At 42.2% G+C, this 20,011-nt stretch overlaps 1 protein-coding gene and 1 pseudogene across 2 annotated transcripts; one reads left to right on the top strand and one right to left on the bottom strand.

The window, feature by feature from the left end:
- Positions 1 to 1,213: 1,213 nt before the first annotated feature.
- LOC311110575 (tapasin-like) lies at positions 1,214 to 10,299 on the bottom strand. Its single transcript, XM_084153086.1, has 8 exons — positions 10,108 to 10,299; positions 9,411 to 9,605; positions 3,933 to 4,181; positions 3,277 to 3,636; positions 2,688 to 3,011; positions 2,299 to 2,397; positions 2,139 to 2,167; positions 1,214 to 1,859 (listed from the first exon to the last, which is right to left on the bottom strand). The coding sequence occupies exons 1-8, from the start codon at positions 10,166 to 10,168 to the stop codon at positions 1,848 to 1,850; spliced, it is 1,329 nt and encodes a 442-aa protein (XP_084009212.1). The 5' UTR covers positions 10,169 to 10,299; the 3' UTR covers positions 1,214 to 1,847.
- A 3,372-nt stretch (positions 10,300 to 13,671) lies between these two features.
- On the top strand, positions 13,672 to 15,224 carry LOC311106882 (major histocompatibility complex class I-related gene protein-like; annotated as a pseudogene). The gene is made up of 5 exons: positions 13,672 to 13,675; positions 13,771 to 14,037; positions 14,243 to 14,534; positions 14,620 to 14,730; positions 15,193 to 15,224. The product of its transcript is annotated as a major histocompatibility complex class I-related gene protein-like (transcript).
- The last annotated feature ends 4,787 nt before the right edge of the window (positions 15,225 to 20,011 follow it).

The raw sequence follows: 20,011 nt of genomic DNA, 5'->3' as shown, positions 1-20,011 counted from the left end.
CAACCCATCTTTTTGCATTGTTTATAAGTATATGCTGGACGAAGTAAAAGTCAGAGCAGCCATTACAATTCGAGGACACTGCTCTCCGGGTCTCATGACGCCTGTAAATCATGCTGAAAGCTTGTGATACGAATAAACTTATGATCAAAGGTTCAGTATGAGCGGACTCCTTTGTTTATCAGCAATAATTGCCAGCATGTACTCGATACGACAGTACGATCTTTGTCCTCATGTGCAGTTGCAAACCATAGTCTGGCTTTTTTATGGCGGTTTTGGAGCAGTGGCTTCTTCCTTGCTGAGCGGCCTTTCAGGTTATGTCGATATAGGACTCGTTTCACTGTGGATATAGATACTTTGTACCTGTTTCCTCCAGCATCTTCACAAGGTCCTTTGCTGTTGTTCTGGGATTGATTTGCACTTTTCACATCAAAGTATGTTCATCTCTAGGAGACAGAACGCGTCTCCTTCCTGAGCGGTATGATGGCTGCGTGGTCCCATGGTGTTTATACTTGCATACTATTGTTTGTACAGATGAACGTGGTACCTTCAGGCGTTTTGAAATTGCTCCCAAGGATGAACCAGACTTGTGGAGGTCTACCATTTTTTTTCTGAGGTCTTGGCTGATTTCTTTTCATTTTCCCATGATGTCAAGCAAAGAGGCACTGAGTTTGAAGGTAGGCCTTGAAATACATCCACAGATACACCTCCAATTGACTCAAATGATGTCAATTAGCCTATCAGAAGCTTCTAAAGCCATGACATAATTTTCTGGAATTTTCCAAGCTGTTTAAAGGCACAGTCAATTTGGTGTATGTAAACGTCTGACTTACTGGAATAGTGATACACTGAATTATAGGTGAAATAATCTGTCTGTAAACAATTGTTGGAAAAATTACTTGTGTCGTGCACAAAGTAGATGTCCTAACCGACTTGCCAAAAGTATAGTTTATTAACAAGACATTTGTGGAGTGGTTGAAAAACGAGTTTTAATGACTCTAACCTAAATGTATGTAAACTTCCAACTTCAACTGTAAGTCATTTTCATTGTCAAGTTGTGTGGAAGCAGAAGCACCCCTATTCAAAAGATCCTAGGATTTTCATATGATAAGTACTCCTTATCAACTTATCACATGACCAATAACACAAATTATAACATCTGCTAAACACGTGTATGTGACAAATACAATTTGATTTGAAATTAAACAACGTGGGAAACTGTTTTGAAGATGAAGAATTTATTACATCCCATCACAAATAGTCCTCATTTGCTCAAAATTGTTGCTCATTCCTGGCAAATACACTAATCTAACAGTTCTGATATGGTGGTAGGAACATCAATAACAAAACAACAATTCACTGTAGCCTATACCGTCTATACAAGGCAAGATCAAATTAAATATTACCCAAAACAAACAAAATGAAAACAATATATAAACACACTTCCAGGGAATTACTAATTTTCTGATGAAAAAAAAAATGATATTCCAATTTAAAAGATTTTGTCTTATATTCACCTTCAGAATCCATAAAAAAACAAATAATGACAGGGTTCAATCACAAAACACAAAATGATCTACATCCACATGTACACACAAGCTTTTTACACACGCTCTTGAGTTCTTCTAGAGATTAATTCACAGTTGTAATGTCAATATTTAAATCAGTCGCCTATTAAAATATTTTTCTCCCCTGACCCCTTGTTAGATCATTCATTTTCAACTGCGGTCAGAAACTCAATATCTTCTTTCCATGTACCACCTTCCACAAACGGTACACTTATATTCCTGAAATTCCAGCTTTGTTGGTTCCATTACACACTCACCTGGGAATCCCAGGTGTTTACACATTTACTTCACTTTCTGTAATTGAGAGAGGATAAGGATGAGCCCAATGTGTATAAACTAACAAAACAGACAATGGGAGAAATCCAAGAACCTAATTCAAAATGTACTAATACATAAAACATAATGTAATCATATTACATAGTAATCCAGGGGCTGGAGTTTTAACTAGAGGGGTACAGCTTGAGATAAAACAAATTTGGGCAAGACAGTGTTAGCTGGGAAATATACATAGATACACAGTAGTTACATTTAACTACAAAATATGTCTGACAACATTAACGAAAGCGCAATTACCTTCTCTTGTGAGTTAGTATCATCGGACCCTATAAAGGCAAGAAAAGGTCAAGCATTAGATTGACACACAAGATCCAAATTCATTCTTTAGATGGAAACAGTAACTTTATGGCTTCAACATATTTTTTTGTGTATCTTAGTTCAAACCGATTGTAGTTACCAGAGCTAAATGTCCAGGAGACGATCTTGATCAAACCATAGAGCCCCAGGGCCACGGCAACCATCGCCATAGAGTCCTCAATAGAGGGACCACTTATACCTGATTGGGGTGAGGAGATAGGGAGTAAATTTAAGACATACTCAGGATAAGTTGTGTTGTGTCAAGTCCAATTTATTTGGCTTTTCAGATCAATGTAATTGCATATCAGAAATTATACTGGTAGGCCTAGAGACACTGCTATATGGACCCATGTATTGCCCCTAACCACAGATTACCTTACCCCAATCCTAACCTTTACCTTTACAGGGATATAAATATCTGGCTCTGAATCAGTGGACCCAGGGGCAACATCCATCAACTCAATGCAGTTCTATTAAATGATCTCTCACCAATGACATTGAGGGTGACGCTGGCCCGCCGGGTGCCTCCAGGGTGGACGGCCACACAGGTGACCTTCCCTCCACGGCCAAGGTCCAGCTTGGCTGAGTCTAACTCCAGACGAGTGGTCTGGCTGTAGGTGTTGTCTGGGCCCTGCCTGTGGCCTGTCACGCTGCCCTGACCCAGGGGCCTGACCCTACCGTCCAGCCCTGTTAACTCCCAGTGGAACTCCAGGGAGAGGGGGGAGAATCCTGACGCCTCGCATTGCACCTTCACCACCTGGCCAGGCACGGAGAGAGGGAGCGGGGAGGGGAAGATGGAGAGGGACGGCGGCTCTGGGAGAGATAGAGGGAGAAATAGGAGTAAGAGAATGAGGTAAGAGAGGATGATACACACGTATGGCATGTATTCTAATGTCATTTAGTTGACCATGACATACCATTATAAGAATGTACAGTATATGGAGTTACAGTAGTTATTTCAGTGAATATACTATACATGTAAATACATAGGGGTTGAGATTCTACCAAACAGTTCTAAAACAAACATTGTAATGCTTTAGTATTGGCAGACTAATCAAGCATATTAATCTCTCCTCACCTACAATCTCCAGCTCCACAGCCACCTGAGCCAGGAGATAGGGCAAGTACACCGTACAGATGTAGGTTCCTGTGTGGCGCACTTGAGCTTCCTGCAGGATCAGTGATGCATTTCCTGTCTCGTGCAGAGCCGTGAAGTCTAGCCCCGCTCCCTCTTCCTGGGTCTCGGCAAATCGGTCACTCTTACCGTCGTAGGCCAGGACCAGACGGCCATCGCCCCTGAACTGGTAGCGCCACTCCACAGCGAAGCCAGAGACAGAGAGAGGAGAAGTGTCCTCCATCCAGAACCCACAGTCTAGAACCACCGGTTCCCCGAGTCTGGAACGGACCAAGGGCGTTCTACTGGACACACTGAGCACCACTGGGAGAGAGAGAGGGGTAGGAGAGAGACATTACACTTTTACACGACTTTATCTGTGACATTACGTAGTAATAAACATCACTGGTTTTTATACTTCTTTCTTCATGGCGTATGACAAATTCATTTCAATTACGGTTAATAATAAGTCATTACCACTGTGGTGTTGGTAACTGTATGCAATTTTGATTAGAAGTCCATCTTTATCACTTGTAATGGTTAAATACAACAATCTGTCTGACTTTTACAACCCTTGCTCAAGAAGAATGTCATTCCTTTTCAATCATAGGGCTTTTTACCAGCGGGTTCCTTGGTTGCCGTGGGAGCACGCATGACACTGGACAGGCCCAGCTGTCTGTCAAGGCCCTGCAAGGCGGCAGAGTACCAGTCAGCTTGTAGGTAGATAGGACTGTGGGCAGAGTCAGTGAGTGGGACTGCCCATTGGACGGTGGAGGGTTGGGGCATGAAGGGGTTGATCTCGCACTGTGGCTTATGGACTGAACCCTCTGGTGGGTGCAGAGAGGAACTGCAGAGGGTGGCTGCTGGGTCTGATGAGAGAGAGGGGGATATTTCAAATCAAATCAAATCAAATTTTATTGGTCACATGCGCCGAATACAACAGGTGCAGACATTACAGTGAAATGCTTACTTACAGCCCTTAACCAACAGTGCATTTATTTTAAACAAAAAAGTAAGAATAAAACAACAACAAAAAAGTGTTGAGAAAAAAAGAGCAGAAGTAAAATAAAGTGACAGTAGGGAGGCTATATATACAATAAAATAAAGTGACAGTAGGGAGGCTATATATACAGGGGGGTACCGTTGCATAGTCAATGTGCGGGGGCACCGGCTAGTTGAGGTAGTTGAGGTAATATGTACATGTGGGTAGAGTTAAAGTGACTATGCATAAATACTTAACAGAGTAGCAGCAGCGTAAAAAGGATGGGGTGGGGGGGCAGTGCAAATAGTCCGGGTAGCCATGATTAGCTGTTCAGGAGTCTTATGGCTTGGGGGTAGAAGCTGTTGAGAAGTCTTTTGGACCTAGACTTGGCACTCCGGTACCGCTTGCCGTGCGGTAGCAGAGAGAACAGTCTATGACTAGGGTGACTGGAGTCTTTGACAATTTTGAGGGCCTTCCTCTGACACCGCCTGGTATAGAGGTCCTGGATGGCAGGGAGCTTTGCCCCAGTGATGTACTGGGCCGTACGCACTACCCTCTGTAGTGCCTTGCGGTCAGAGGCCAAGCAGTTGCCATACCAGGCGGTGATGCAACCAGTCAGGATGCTCTCGATGGTGCAGCTGTAGAATTTTTTGAGGATCTGAGGACCCATGCCAAATCTTTTTAGTCTCCTGAGGGGGAATAGGCTTTGTCGTGCCCTCTTCACGACTGTCTTGGTGTGTTTGGACCATGATAGTTCGTTGGTGATGTGGACACCAAGGAACTTGAAGCTCTCAACCTGTTCCACTACAGCCCCGTCGATGAGAATGGGGGCGTGCTCAGTCCTCTTTTTTTTCCTGTAGTCCACAATCATCTCCTTTGTCTTGGTCACGTTGAGGGAGAGGTTGTTGTCCTGGCACCACACGGCCAGATCTCTGACCTCCTCCCTATAGGCTGTCTCATCGATGTCGGTGATCAGGCCTACCACTGTTGTGTCGTCGGCAAACTTAATGATGGTGTTGGAGTCGTGCCTGGCCATGCAGTCATGGGTGAACAGAGAGTACAGGAGGGGACTGAGCACGCACCCCTGAGGGGCCCCAGTGTTGAGGATCAGTGTGGCAGATGTGTTGTTACCTACCCTTACCACCTGGGGGCGGCCCGTCAGGAAGTCCAGGATCCAGTTGCAGAGGGAGGTGTTTAGTCCCAGGATCCTTAGCTTAGTGATGAGCTTAGAGGGCACTATGGTGTTGAATGCTGAGCTGTAGTCAATGAATAGCATTCTCACGTAGGTGTTCCTCTTGTCCAGGTGGGAAAGGGCAGTGTGGAGTGCGATAGAGATTGCATCATCTGTGGATCTGTTGGGGCGGTATGCAAATTGGAGTGGGTCTAGGGTTTCTGGGATTATGCTGTTGATGTGAGCCATGACCAGTCTTTCAAAGCACTTCATGGCTACAGACGTCAGTGCTACGGGTCGGTAGTCATTTAGGCAGGTTATCTTAGAGTTCTTGGGCACGGGGACTATGGTGGTCTGCTTGAAACATGTTGGTATTACAGACTCAGTCAGGGACATGTTGAAAATGTCAGTGAAGACACTTGCCAGTTGGTCAGCACATGCTCGGAGTACACGTCCTGGTAATCCGTCTGGCCCTGCGGCCTTGTGAATGTTGACCTGCTTAAAAGTCTTACTCACATCGGCTACGGAGAGCGTGATCACATAGTCGTCCGGAACAGCTGGTGCTCTCATGCATGCTTCAGTGTTGCTTGCCTCGAAGCGAGCATAGAAGTGGTTTAGCTCGTCTGGTAGGCTTGTGTCACTGGGCAGCTCGCGGCTGTGCTTCCCTTTGTAGTCTGTAATAGTTTTCAAGCCCTGCCACATCCGACAAGCGTCAGAGCCAGTGTAGTATGATTCAATCTTAGACCTGTATTGACTCTTTGCCTGTTTGATGGTTCGTCGGAGGTCATAGCGGGATTTCTTATAAGCGTCCGGGTTAGAGTCCCGTTCCTTGAAAGCGGCAGCTCTACCCTTTAGCTCAGTGCGGATGTTTCCTGTAATCCATGGCTTCTGGTTGGGGTATGTACGTACGGTCACTGTGGGGACGACATCATCGATGCACTTATTGATGAAGCCAGTGACTGATGTGGTGTACTCCTCAATGCTGTCTGAAGAATCCCGGAACATGTTCCAGTCTGTGCTAGCAAAACAGTCCTGTAGCTTAGCATCTGCGTCATCTGACCACTTTTTTATTAGCTGAATCACTGGTGCTTCCTGCTTCAGTTTTTGCTTATAAGCAGGAATCAGGAGGATAGAGTTATGGTCAGATTTGCCAAATGGAGGGCGAGGGAGAGCTTTGTATGCGTCTCTGTGTGTGGAGCAGGGACGGCTTGTTCAATAGGGCGATATGGGCGACGCACTGCCAAACGGGAAAAGGAAGGGATTTTTTTTCTAATCAATTATATAAAAATAAAATTAAAAAAATAATATTTTTTTAAAATAAATTTATAAAAAATTATATCACGGCAACAGCAGTTATCAGTGTTCACGTCTGATCTGCCAGCCACTAAATGTCAAATCAGGCTAAAGTCGTGCTTCAAATGGCCCCGCCCGTTTTTTGGGCGATTTCAGTCAGGTTGAAAATCGCCCAGAAGTCTCTCATAGCCTGTCATGTAAAATCTATTTGTTTCACATTTCAAAGCTTTCAATACATTCTCTATGGGTGTCTGTGGGCTTGCACTTACGCGCTTTCGTCATACATAACGTAACCACGAATGAACGTAACTAAGAAAAGACCAGGTAGCAGCCTCAATCAATTCACTACTACTATCAAAATGGCTAGGCTTCAGTCCAACTCGATTGTGTCTTTGAAAGAAGTTCCTTTTTGTCGGCGAACAAATTAAGATAAATTGGCAACGAAACAATTAGGACCTCCCAGACCAAATTTAATAATTCAACAGGTTTCTACTAAAGGCGGAAAGTCCTACACCCGAGGATTTTCCAAAAATTGGTACGAACGAAAAAAGACATTGCCACTCACTCAACTGGATGACGAGGGATACAGGCTAGCTGTCCGCCGCCACAACGATGAGGTTAGTGTTGATAATCACAAGTTTACTGGATGTGGATATGGTGTAATAAAGGCAGTTTATTCAGAGGTAAATATATCTGGAATCGCGTTCACGGACCCGTTCGTCAAACTCTTAGGGAGCTATAAATTAAGCCCCATTACTTACCATATCAGATAAGAGAAATTGCTGCAGCTACATATATTTTACATCCTGGCCCTACATAGTTCACTATTTGCATCACTTACCAAAATATTACATGTGGTCATATATGCTTGGAAAGTGGAGATGCCATAGAACGTCAAAAAAGTAAACATTGCTGGAGACACATTGTCGTTTTGGAGAAGACATCGCGTTTGCTAGCGAAGAGATTTGTTGTGGCAAATGAACTTGGGCTGGGAATTGCCAGGAACCTCACGATAAGATATATGCATCAGCATTGCGAGTCTCATGATTCTATACATATTGCGATTCGATACTGTGATTTTATTGCGCACCATATGTCTGTTGCAGAGGGATCAGAAAGCCATGAGAACGAGTTTTGATCAGTCATGGAAATAAAAGTGCTGAAAACTAATTGGCTCCCAATGTGAAAAGATTGAGAACAAGCTATGAAGGAACAATAATGGTGTTTTGGTGCAGGTACAGCCAACTAGCGCTAAAATATTGCGATATTGTCAATACAGTATATCGTAAAGTATCACTATGTAACTCGATTTCTTTCACCCCAATCCCTCAAATTAACGGTAAATAACTGAATTGTTTGCCCCACATTTAGCTAAGATGATTAGCTAGCCAGCAAAAATGTTTTATTTAGTTAGCAGTCGCATCTACAATAGTTTACTGTCAATAACATGTCTCCAAAAATGACGTGGTGTCTCCAATTGTGTTGATATTTTACAATTGCAATGCGCATCCATGAGTATCCACTTTCTGTAGCTCAGCTGGTAGAGCATGGTGCTTGTAACGCCAAGGTAGTGGGTTCGATCCCCGGGACCACCCATACACAAAAATGTATGCACGCATGACTGTAAGTCGCTTTGGATAAAAGCGTCTGCTAAATGGCATATTATTATTATTATCTGAAGAGAGCCCCGAAACATTGTGTGCAGACATTTTATGCAATAAATGAAGTAGGTTCAATCTAGTAGTTCTGATCTTCTGATTGGTCCTGATGAGTTGGGCGAGGTCACCTCCAGGCTACTGTCACTGTTGCATTGGCTCTGAGTCGGGTTCTCTGTCTTCAAATGTTCAGCCTAAGAGAGGGGATTTTTGTGTGTGTGTGTGTGTGTGTGTGTTTAACAGTGATGATGTGTGTGTGTGTGTGTGTGTTTAACAGTGATGATGTGTGTGTGTGTGTGTTTGTGTGTGTGTGTGTGTGTCCTCAGAGCAAGAACTCGTGAGTTGGAAGAACTGAGAGGCCTATGGCGTGGGTGTTGTCCTTGGCCACCTGCTGACAAGGCTGACAAGATAGGACCCTTTTGTCCATTGTTATTGGATAGGAACAGAACTTATAACCAGCTCCTGACCTAAATAGATCTTAGCACAACATTTTACTCAACATATCATATTCCATATTCACTATAACAAATATATTTACTACGACATTAGCAAGAACCGCCACATCCTCAGCCGGCTAATCCAGTGTGTGAAGTTTTGCGGAGTGTTTGAGTTAGCTTTGCGAGGCAAAGATGAAACTGAGGGCTCCACCAACCCTGGTAAGCCAACACTTTTGAGATCAGTCAATAAATGCTTCTGGTATTGACTTATATGCTGCCCCTGTCTTCATGTTGTTGCTGGACATATCTTTTTTTAAATGTGTGTAGGTCACCTAAATCATCAGAAAAATTGCCCCTCCTGAGAATTTTTTCAGGAGCCGCCACTGGTGTGGAGTAAAGGTGGTCTAGAGTTTTTTCCCCTCTGGTGTTAGAAGATGGCGAATTGTTGGGCTGTAACACCAAATTGACTGACTGCACCTTTAACAGCCACTGGTTTGTCACTCAAATCTGTCATAGTTTCTAGAGATTGTCCTATTTAATGTATTATGATAAGTACTGACCAGTGATGTAGTAGACTCTATCATGGTTGATGTCTGCAGATGGTCCCTGCTGTGACTTGGTTTCTTCACTCTCTGGGTCTGTATTGATATACAGTAGTGACTTCTCCTGCATCATTGCAGCAGGGAATCCCCCACCTCGACCTGGTTTCTCCTGGACAAACCAGCACTCCAGAACTGGACAGCTTGTCCCATAGACTGGAAGAGAGAAGCATGAGAAAGTTGTATTAATATGTTGTGTTAATAATATGTGAGACCAGCAATGTGGATAGCTGAGAAGATGTAAACTACTGTATATTAGCTTAGTAAGAATGGATATGAAAAGGCAATCAAAAGACCAAATAGAGATGCTTAGTATTCAGACAGTGAAAACAAAAATTCTCTAAGTTTACTCTATTACTGTAAATCTCTATTATTGACCTGTAATAAATAAAAATACAATTGCATGCGTATGAATGCATATATGCTGTATGCTTGTTTATGTGTGGCTGTCATTTCACACAATGATCTAAATGTCTAAGCTACAAAGTAACAAAGTATCACAGGTGAATACAGTTGAAGTAGATACAGAGCAGCAGTTGTTTCAAATTGTATCACATATTAAACATGTTCAACATTCCTCAATATTTAAAAAACAAAAAAGCTACACAGATGCTGGAGAGTTGAAAGGAAATACAGTAAGAAAAGTCGACAATTTTACCGTGTATGAAGTAATTAAAGGCTAGAAACGATAGCTTGTAAATTGTTGAAATATTGGCCATGGTTGTCTTCGAAAGTGTCACCGACTGTTCTGGTGTAGTTAGAAGTTGTTAAAAAGCATGGAGAAATATGATTTTGTCGTCGGACTTCCCCTGCAGCCTGCAACTCCCCTGCAGAAACTACTTTCACTTTCATTTTGCAGACAGACATGCGCATAGCTAGACGAGGCATAGATAATGATAAACCACCATGGTGTACAATATTAGGTTAAGTCAATACAGTGATTTTATGAGGCACAAATTGCATAAATATGTTGTGAAAACTAAATTATGTTACAAACTCAGAGAGCTCGTGCACAACATGATTTGCCGCGCATAGAAATACGACGACGTCAACACATTGCAGAATGCACACTCAACACAAGATGGTGCTCCAACACTACTTTCAAACGCGTCCCAGAGTGGTCAAGATCACTTGATTTCTTTGAAACTGGAATCTGGGGACATTAGAGTTTATACCTGGCTGGCTGCTTCTGTTCGAAATTACGAACGTCACATGGATTTCGATACAGTGGCATGAATTAATACATGATAGGTCATTATTTTATAAAAGAGTTAGCCCCTGCCTGTCTTGTATATCCAGTCAACAGGTGAAATCTGCTACCTTTTAAATAGAAAATTAAATAGCTTGTTTTTCATTCTTCCTGAATTGGAATGTCACAGAGTTTCCTGACTGTTTGCAGAATGCAGAGAAACAAGATGGCAAGAAGGAATAGGGTAATCTGATCCAAGATTTATGGTGAGGCAACATCTATTTTGATGACCGAGACTGAGTAGGGTGAAGTTTCCCTAAAACGCTGATCTTGGGTCAGATTTACATTTTCCCCACTAATGGTTAAGGTTGGGATTGGGGGAGGGGAAGCTAATCCTAGATCTGTTCTTAGGGGAAACTTTACCACGCACGGAGCGACAGAGACACCCAAAAGTCAAGTGACTCGTCAGGTGATTTATTTGAAACAGTAGTGAGGAGAGTTACAGTCTACTTATAGATGGCACTGTGGCATTGTTCATCCTTCACTGTAGCCGATGCATCTCTGGAGAGACCTGAAAATAGCTGTGCAGCGACGCTCCCCATCCAACCTGACAGAGCTTGAGAGGATCTGCAGAGTAGAATGGGAGAAACTCCCCAAATACAGGTGTGCCAAGCTTGTAGCGTCATACCCAAGAAGAGGCTGTAATTGCTGCCAATGGTGCTTCAAATTCATTTGCAAAAAAATATCTAAAAACCAGTTTTTGCTTTGTCATTATGGGGTGTTGTGTGTAGATTGATGAGAAAAAAACAACAATTTAATCAATTTTAGAATAAGGCTGTAACATAACAAAATGTGGAAAAAGTCAAGGGGGCTGAATACTTTCCGAATGCACTGTATATGACTTTATTGTCAATTGTCACAAAGAGACTGATGTGTCTTTTTCCTTTATCACATCTGGTATACAGTGCATTTAGAAAGTATTCACACCCCTTGACTTTTTCCACAATTTGTTGTGTTACAGCCCAGTGGCGGCTCCTGAAAAAATTCTCAGGGGGGGCAATTTTTCTGATGATTTAGGTGACCTACACACATTTTTTAAAAGATATGTCCAGCAACAACATGAAGACAGGGGCAGCATATAAGTCAATACCAGAAGCATTTATTGACTGATCTCAAAAGTGTTGGCTTACAAAATCAAAATAAGTTATCACAGTAAAAATAATCAAGGGTGTTCTTTCACATTCCTCAACACTGCATAAACAATATGCATTTCCATAAACAAATGAAATATCAGCTGAAAATACAGCATCTTGGTATTTGTTCAGATTGCAGGATCAACAAGAGCTTTTACCACATTTTTTGCCTCATGGTTGAATTGGAAATATGTGCACCTGAGCATAATTCACAACAAGCAAGCAGGAGCTTTTGATAGAGGCTACTGAAAACATTGATGCAAGTTATTGGTAATAAGACTTTTTTATAGACTTCCATATTCTGCCCTCTTGTATAGATTTGTGAAAATGAACAGTGATAGACATTTTGCCTGAAAACAGAATTTGAAAGTAATTTCTAGAAAAGGTAAACACAGCTATCTGTATGGCTTTGTAAAAATGAACAACCATATTCTGGCCAATTGTATAGATTTGTAAATATGAACAACCATATTCTGGCCAATTGTATAGATTTGTAAAAATGAACATTGAGAAAGATCGAATGATATTGTTTAATCTTACCTTATGGCCTGCACACTGCTTGTGAAGCTGTCGAGGGCACGTTTGATAAAGACAGCATCGATGTCCTTCTTCTGTAGCTTCTGGTACAGAATGTCGACGTGGGGCATGATTTTGTGAAAAAGCCGCAGGAAAAAAATCAAATCTTCATCATGTAGCATCCTCACGTAGCCAGATGCCTCTCTCACGGTGGGCTGGTCAAATGAACCCAATGAACCCGTCCGAATGGCTTCAAAACATTCTATGAGGTCGTCTCGATTCTCGTAGACAGTTTTCACGACTCTGCTTAGTAGAAACCTGTTGAATTATTAAATTTGGTCTGGGAGGTCCTAATTGTTTCGTTGCCAATTTATCTTGATTTGTTCGCCGACAAAAAGGAACTTCTTTCAAAGAGATAATCGAGTTGCACTGAAGGCTAGCCATTTTGACAGTAATAGTGAATTGATTGATGAGGCTAGCCGCTCTTTTCTTAGTTACGTTCATGGTTATGTTACGTATGACGTAAGCGCGTAAGTGCAAGCCCTCAGAAACCCATAGAGATTGTATTGAAAGCTCTGATATTTGAAAAAAATTGATTTTACATTAGAGGCTACGAGAGACTTCTGGGCGATTTTCAACCTGACTGAAATCGCCCCAAAACGGGCGGGGACATTTGAAGCACGACTTTAGCCTGATTGGACATTTAGTGGCAGATCAGACGTCTAGATTAGAACACTGATAACTACTGTTGCCGTGATATAATTGATTAGAAAAAAAATCCCTTCCTTTTCCCGTTTGGCAGTGCGTCGCCCATATCGCCCTAATGAACACACCGCCCCTGTTACAGCCTGAATTTTAAATTAATTAAATTTAGATTTTGTGTCACTGGCCTACACACAATACCCCATAATGTCAAAGTGGAATTATGTTTTTTGATATTTCTACAAATTAATCAAAAATGAAAAGTTGAAATGTCTTGGGTCAATAAGTGTTCAACCCCTTAGTTTTTTAAAGTATATATATTTTTTAACCCTTTTTTCGTGATAGCCAATTGGTAATTACAGTCTTGTCCCATCGCTGCAATTTCCGTACGGACTCGGGAGAGTCATTGGTGCAGCTGGCTTCCGGGTTAAGCGAGCAGTGTGTCAAGAAGCAGTGCAGCTTGGCAGGGTCGTGTTTCAGAGGACGCATGGCTCTCAACCTTCGCCTCTCCCGAGTCCGTATGGGAGTTGCAGCGATGGGACAAGACTGTAACTACCAACTGGGGAGAAAAAGGGGTAAAAAGTATCCCAAAAAAACTATAGGCACAGTTATGCACACAAACATGTGTGCGCACACACACATACACATGCATGCACGCACACACACACACTAATTACTGTACACAGACAGCTCTTTCATTCTCTTCCTCTCACTCTCTCAGATGGTCACACAATCCACAACTTGCACGGCTGTGAGTGGAATGATGAGACTGAACTCAAAGATTATTTCCACTAATATGTATACGATGGTGAGGATTTCATTTCATTGGACATGAACAACATGAGTTGGATAGTCTCCGTACAGCAGGTAGACACCATCAAACAGAAGTGGAACAACAACACCAATGATCTCCAGTATCTCAAATGGTACTTCACTAAGGAGTGTGTTGACACTTTGAACCTCGCCAGCAGCACTTTGACGAGGATAGGTACAGACAGACACTGAGACACATGGCGTCCCATTCAATCCAAATCTATAACCAGTTGTTTCTGGCGTGAGGCACAACAGCATCATTCCTCCACTGCTGTTTTGAGTTCATAGTTGATTTATTTTCTTCCCTTTTCTTTCCTCTCACTCCTTCTCTCCAGCTCCTCCCTCAGTGTCTCTGCTCCAGAAGACCCCATCTTCTCCAGTTCCTCCTTCAGTGTCTCTGCTCCAGAAGACCCCATCTTCTCCAGTGACCTGCCACGCTACAGGTTTCTACCCCAGTGGAGTCATGGTGTTCTGGCAGAAAGACGGACAAGATCACCATGAAGATGTGGAGTACGGAGAGACTCCCTAATGAAGATGGAACCTTCCAGAAAAGTATTCGCCTCACAATGGAATCTGAGGATTGGGAGAACAACAACTAAACCTGTGTGGTTGAACACAAAGCAAACATCACCATCAAACTGGATCAATCTGTGATAAAAAAAACAAACAGTGGTAAGATTAATCATATCTTATAGTATGACAGAGAAATACATTATTTACGATAATATTCACTGTGTGTGTGTGTTCATAAACTCAGACAAGCCTCCTGAATCTGGCCCCATCATCATTGGAGTTGTGTTGGCTGTCATCCTCCCAGCCCTCATCAGCATAGATGGGTTTATTATGTGGAACCAGAAGAGAAGGACAGGTGAGCAAGGACAGAATGGATATTCTGTACTTATGTGACTAGGCACATTATTTCTCATGCTGTCTCAGTGTGCCATTATGGAATTGCATACATGGAGTTGGAGTAGCCTGGAGTAGCCTACCTTGGGAAAATAGTGTTTGAACTTGGTGCAGGTTGGTGTGATGCTTAATACAGCTTTTGAACAAGTCTAACTTGTTGTCTCCCTCTGTTTTGTATTAGTCTCTTTGTATTCCAACCCCTCCATGACACAGCAGCACCAGATACAGCATGAGGTTTCTCTCTCACTAATTAAAGCGGTAGGCCTATATTAGAATGTCTTTGTCTATCCATTGGCTGCCAGTATGTCTGTCTAGCTACCCCCGTCTGTATGTCTGTCTGTCTGTCTGTCTGTCTGTCTGTCTGTCTGTCTGTCCGTCCGTCTACCCAATTGTATCTGTCTTTATCTGTTTGTCTGTTTCACAGAAGAGAAGCAGAGAAAGGAGCGCTTTCATTGAAGGACAGTGAGGACTGCTGAAAAGTGGAATAACGTGTACCTCAGCATCGTATACCATAAAGTTTACATGACAACAGAGTGTGTTCTACATAACGATGAATCGGATGTATAAAAGGTGACTGTTTACAGTTAATACCATAGTCCATTGTGTGTATCTGTACTTTTTTTGGTTTGATGCAATGCATTTGGAACTCCAACTAGCAGTGAATAGCTTGCCTTTGATACGGCATCATGAAACCTTGGCTCAGGCAACAACATACATGTTTGTATCATCACCTGGCACGGGTTGGGTACATCCGGCTCAGTAACAGAGCAGATTTGAAGAGCAGGGCACTGTGACTGACTGACTGATGCTCAGAGCCTCAGACTCCAAATACAGGACCAAACTATCAACATCATATTTGGTGAACACACATTGGCCTAAGCTACTTTCTTATTGGAGGGTCTAAAGTGCACTTACCAATTAAAATATTTTGTAACACTTCATTTTAAGGAGTCCTTATTACAGTGTAATTACACTGTAACAAGTATTGTAATTAATTGTAATAAGTCATAGTTACACTGTAATAGCAACATGTAACTGGTGGTAATTGCAGTCAGTAATTACAGGGGTGTAACAATGAATGCTTGTTACCATGCTTGTTACCATGCTTGTTACAAATGTTAAAGTTTCCGATAGCATCCCAACCGAACCATATTTCAGCCTGTGATAAGTGTTAGCCAATTGAAAACTGACTTCCTCATTGACATAACTCTGCAGTAAAGGGCTCTGGAGACTGATGCCCAGGCCCAATGGCAAAAACGGGTTCACAAACAGTTCACATCAAAAAATACTTTAAATTGTTAAATAATTTAACGGTGCATTTGACAATGGGTTAATTACTTTAACCATCAATAAAAAAAGTGATACATTAATAAAATGTTATGGTTAAAATTGTGAGAGTAATTTGTGCTTGTCAAATTGTAAGCCTATTAAGCTTGGTTGAATAATTGGTTTATAAATCCACTTAAAATAATCATAAGACAAACTCTTATTCCATCATGCAACCTTGCAAGGGTTTCACTGTTGAGGAACACTCTCAATTTTGGATGGGATGCATTGTTGTAATTATATATTTATCCCAGGAATTAAGGCATCATGTCAAGATCTGCCTATCTGCGCAACACGTTCGAAATAACGACGACCTCGAACGTACCCACGTGTTGACACAGATGTCATGTAACAGTGCGCAAAGAACAGGGTCGAGAAGGTCAGTGTGCTAAATCCAGACATAAAAGACTGTCGCAAAAGAACCAAAGTGTTGTAGATCAAAAACGTCAACACAGGAGAGCGAAAGTATGTTTTCCATGCAATTTGTTTAGCTTTTTTGGATACATGAATTCTGCTGAACGATTTAGCATAGGTACATTACATTACCAAAAGTATGTGGACACCTGCTCGTCAAACATCTCATTCCAAAATCATGGTCATTTATATGGAGTTGGTCCCCCCTTTGCTGCTATAACAGCCTCCACTCTTCCGGGAAGGCTTTCCACTAGATGCTGGAACATTGCTGCAAGGACTTGCTTCCATTCAGCCACAAGAACATTAGTGAGGTGGAGCACTGATGTTGGGCGATAAGGCCTGGCTCGCAGTCGGAGTTCCAATTCATCCCAAAGGTGTTCGATGAGGTTGAGGTCAGGGCTCTTTGCAGGCCAGTCAAGTTCTTCCACACCGATCGTGACAAACCATTTCTTTATGGACCTCGCTTTGTGCACGGGGGCATTGTAATGCTGAAACAGGAAATGGCCTTCCCCAAACTGTGCCCACGAAGTTGGAAGCACAGAATAATAATAATAATAATATGCCATTTAGCAGACACTTTTATCCAAAGCGACTTACAGTCATGCGTGCATACATTTTTTGTGTATGGGTGGTCCCGGGGATCGAACCCACTACCTTGGCGTTACAAGCGCCGTGCTCTACCAGCTGAGCTACAGAGGAATCGTCTAGAAAGTCATTGTATGCTGTAGCGTTAAGATTTCCCTTCACTGGAACAAAGGGGCCTAGCCCGAACCATGAAAAACAGCCCCAGACCATTATTCCTCCTCCACCAAACTTTACAGTTGGCACTATGCATTCGGGCAGGTAGCGTTCTCCTGGCATCTGCCAAACCCAGATTTGCAGACAGATGGGGAAGCGTGATTCCTCACTCCAGAGAACGCGCATGGTGATCTTAGGCTTGTGTGCGGCTGCTCGGCCATGGAAACCCATTTCATAAAGCCCCCGACAAACAGTTATTGTGCTGACGTTGCTTCCAGAGGCAGTTTGGAACTTGGTGGTGAGTGTTGCAACCGAAGACAGGCGATTGTTATGCGCTACATGCTTCAGCACTCAGCAGTCCCGTTCTGTGAGCGAAGTGGTAGTATCTGAGCCGTTGTTTCTCCTAGACGTTTCCACTTCACAATAACAGCACTTACAGTTGACCGGGGAAGCGCTAGCAGAAATTGACTTGTTGGAAAGGTGGCATCCTATGACGGTTGTCACACCCTGATCTGTTTCACCTGTCTTGTGCTTGTCTCCACCCCACACCAGGTGTCTCCCATTTGTCCCCATTATCTCCTGTGTATTTATACCAGTGTTTTCTGTGTGTCTGTGGCCAGTTCGTCTTGTCTCGTCAAGCCTACCAGCATTTTTCCAGTCCCTGTTTTCTAGTCCTCCCGGTTCCGACCATTTCTGCCTGCCCTGACCCTGAGCCCACCTGCCATACCATTCTGCCTGCCTTGACCTCGAGCCTGCCTGCCGTCCTGTACCTATCTGACTCTGACCTGGTTTACGAACTTCTGCCTGTCCTTGAGCTGCCTCTTGCCTGCCCCTTGTCTATTAATAAATATCAGAGACTCTAACCATCTGCCTCCTGTGTCTTCATCTGGGTCTCATCCTGTGTCGTTATAATGGTGCCACATTGAAAGTCACTGAGCTCTTAAGTAAGGCCATTCTACTGCCAATGTCTATGGAGATCCCATGGCTGTGTGCTCGATTTTATACACCTGTCAGCATCGGGTGTGGCTGAAATAGCTGAATCCACTAATTTGAAGGGGTGTCCACATAAAAAAAGGCTATTCACTATACTATAGGCTACATATTTTAGTCACCACACGAATAGTTATTTTTACATTATTGAGTAGGCCTATATCTTTGTTTAATCTAATTAATCAAATTATTAATCTAACAATACAATTCGTTTTATTTTGTATGAAATGTAAGCTATTTTATATGTTGCAATAAAGTTGACTAAAGTAGAAGCTCATCTTTTGTTTGTATGTATTTTCACTTGGTAATGAGTAATAAGTAATTATATAGAAAATGCTCATAGGTAACTATAAAGTTACACTTCATTTTAAATAGCTAAATCCTGTGTAACAACTAGCAACAACCATGTACTTAATGCAGATATCCCAGATATGTACTCTGTGGTGAATTATTGTGTTTATTTTTTCACTTGGATGGCGATTAGATTTTCATAATGGGTAACTTACTTTGTAGGTGCACAATAATTACAAGTAAGTACATCTCAAGATAAACTTCATTTAAACTAGCTAAATCCTGTGTAACACCTAGTAATTGCACTGTACTTATACAGATATGACATGTACTCTGTAATGTACTAGTGTATTTATCCTCCCACTTGGACGGCGCTTCCAGAAGTCTTAAAATGAGGGCCAGGTTGTCAGGATGGGTAATATACTATATAAGTACACAGTATAAGTACCCCTCAAGCTATTTTTCATTTTAACTATCTAAATCCTGTGTAACACCTAGTAATTACATTCTACTTATGCAGATATTACATGTACTCTGTGTGTACTAGTGTGTTTATCCTCTCAATTGGATGGCAAGAAGGTTCAGGTTGTCATAATGGGTAACGTACACATTAATTATAAGTTATTTCTTTATTATAATCTGGGATGACACCCTTATGGTAGACCCTAGTCAGTGAGGTTGACCTCTATCTGATCTGTTTTTGTAAACGCAACCAAGTTAACCCAGATGGGACACTTTTTGGGGGCAAGTGCTAGCAACAACATTGAGTGGAGATTTTGAAGAGTGCGTGCTCGCGGGTAGCTAATTGGAGCCTATTGAGCCTCCAACCTTTGTAATCTCAGACACCCAGCGCATCTGTCCACAAGAGATTACAACCTTGTGACAGTTATTACTGAATTGGATCCAGCTGAGAAGAAACTAAACAATAAATTGTTGAATTTAGTTTAAACTTGCCCATTTGTAACAAGCATGGTAACAAGCATTTGATGTTACACCTCTGTAATTACAGACTGCAATTACCATCAGTTACATGTTGTTATTACAGTGTAACTATTAGTTATTACCATTAACAAAAATATTTGTTTTAGTGTAATTACACATTTAATTACACTGTAAGAAGGACCCCTTAAAATGAAGAGTTACCAAATATTTTGTTTGCACATCTGGAAGGTTTGCAGTGTTTGGGATTTGTAATTGAGACTTCTACTGTACTTTGTATGTCTGTATGGGCACGAGTCAGTATGCTGTATTGGCATTTTGAGGCCCAAGCAGAATCTCAACCATCAACACAACAATTACTTACTTTCACTTTCGTAACTCAACCTTCGCTGTTTACATCATCCCAGAATTTAGTGACGCTTGAGTTAGCTGAATTCCCATTGGCTCTAGAAACATGCACAAAATCAGTGCGAATCATTATTCTCTGGTCATTTCTGCACAAAATCAGTGCGAACCGTTATTTTCTGGTCATTTCTGCCTGGAGG

The sequence above is a fragment of the Coregonus lavaretus genome, assembly GCF_964263955.1.
Source record: "Coregonus lavaretus genome assembly, chromosome: 3".
NCBI lineage: Eukaryota > Metazoa > Chordata > Actinopteri > Salmoniformes > Salmonidae > Coregonus > Coregonus lavaretus.
This window is presented reverse-complemented; position numbering and strand designations above follow the sequence as displayed.

What these genes read in the sequence shown, in the direction of transcription:
- LOC311110575 (XM_084153086.1), bottom strand. Translation starts at nt 10,168, where the DNA reads ATGGCCAATATTTCAACAATTTACAAGCTATCGTTTCTAGCCTTTAAT. An exon ending in TAGAGTCTACTACATCACTG is followed by an intron (nt 4,182 to 9,410) that starts GTCAGTACTTAT and finishes CTCTCTCATCAG; the next exon opens with ACCCAGCAGCCACCCTCTGC. An exon ending in TGTGGAGCTGGAGATTGTAG is followed by an intron (nt 3,012 to 3,276) that starts GTGAGGAGAGAT and finishes TATCTCTCCCAG; the next exon opens with AGCCGCCGTCCCTCTCCATC.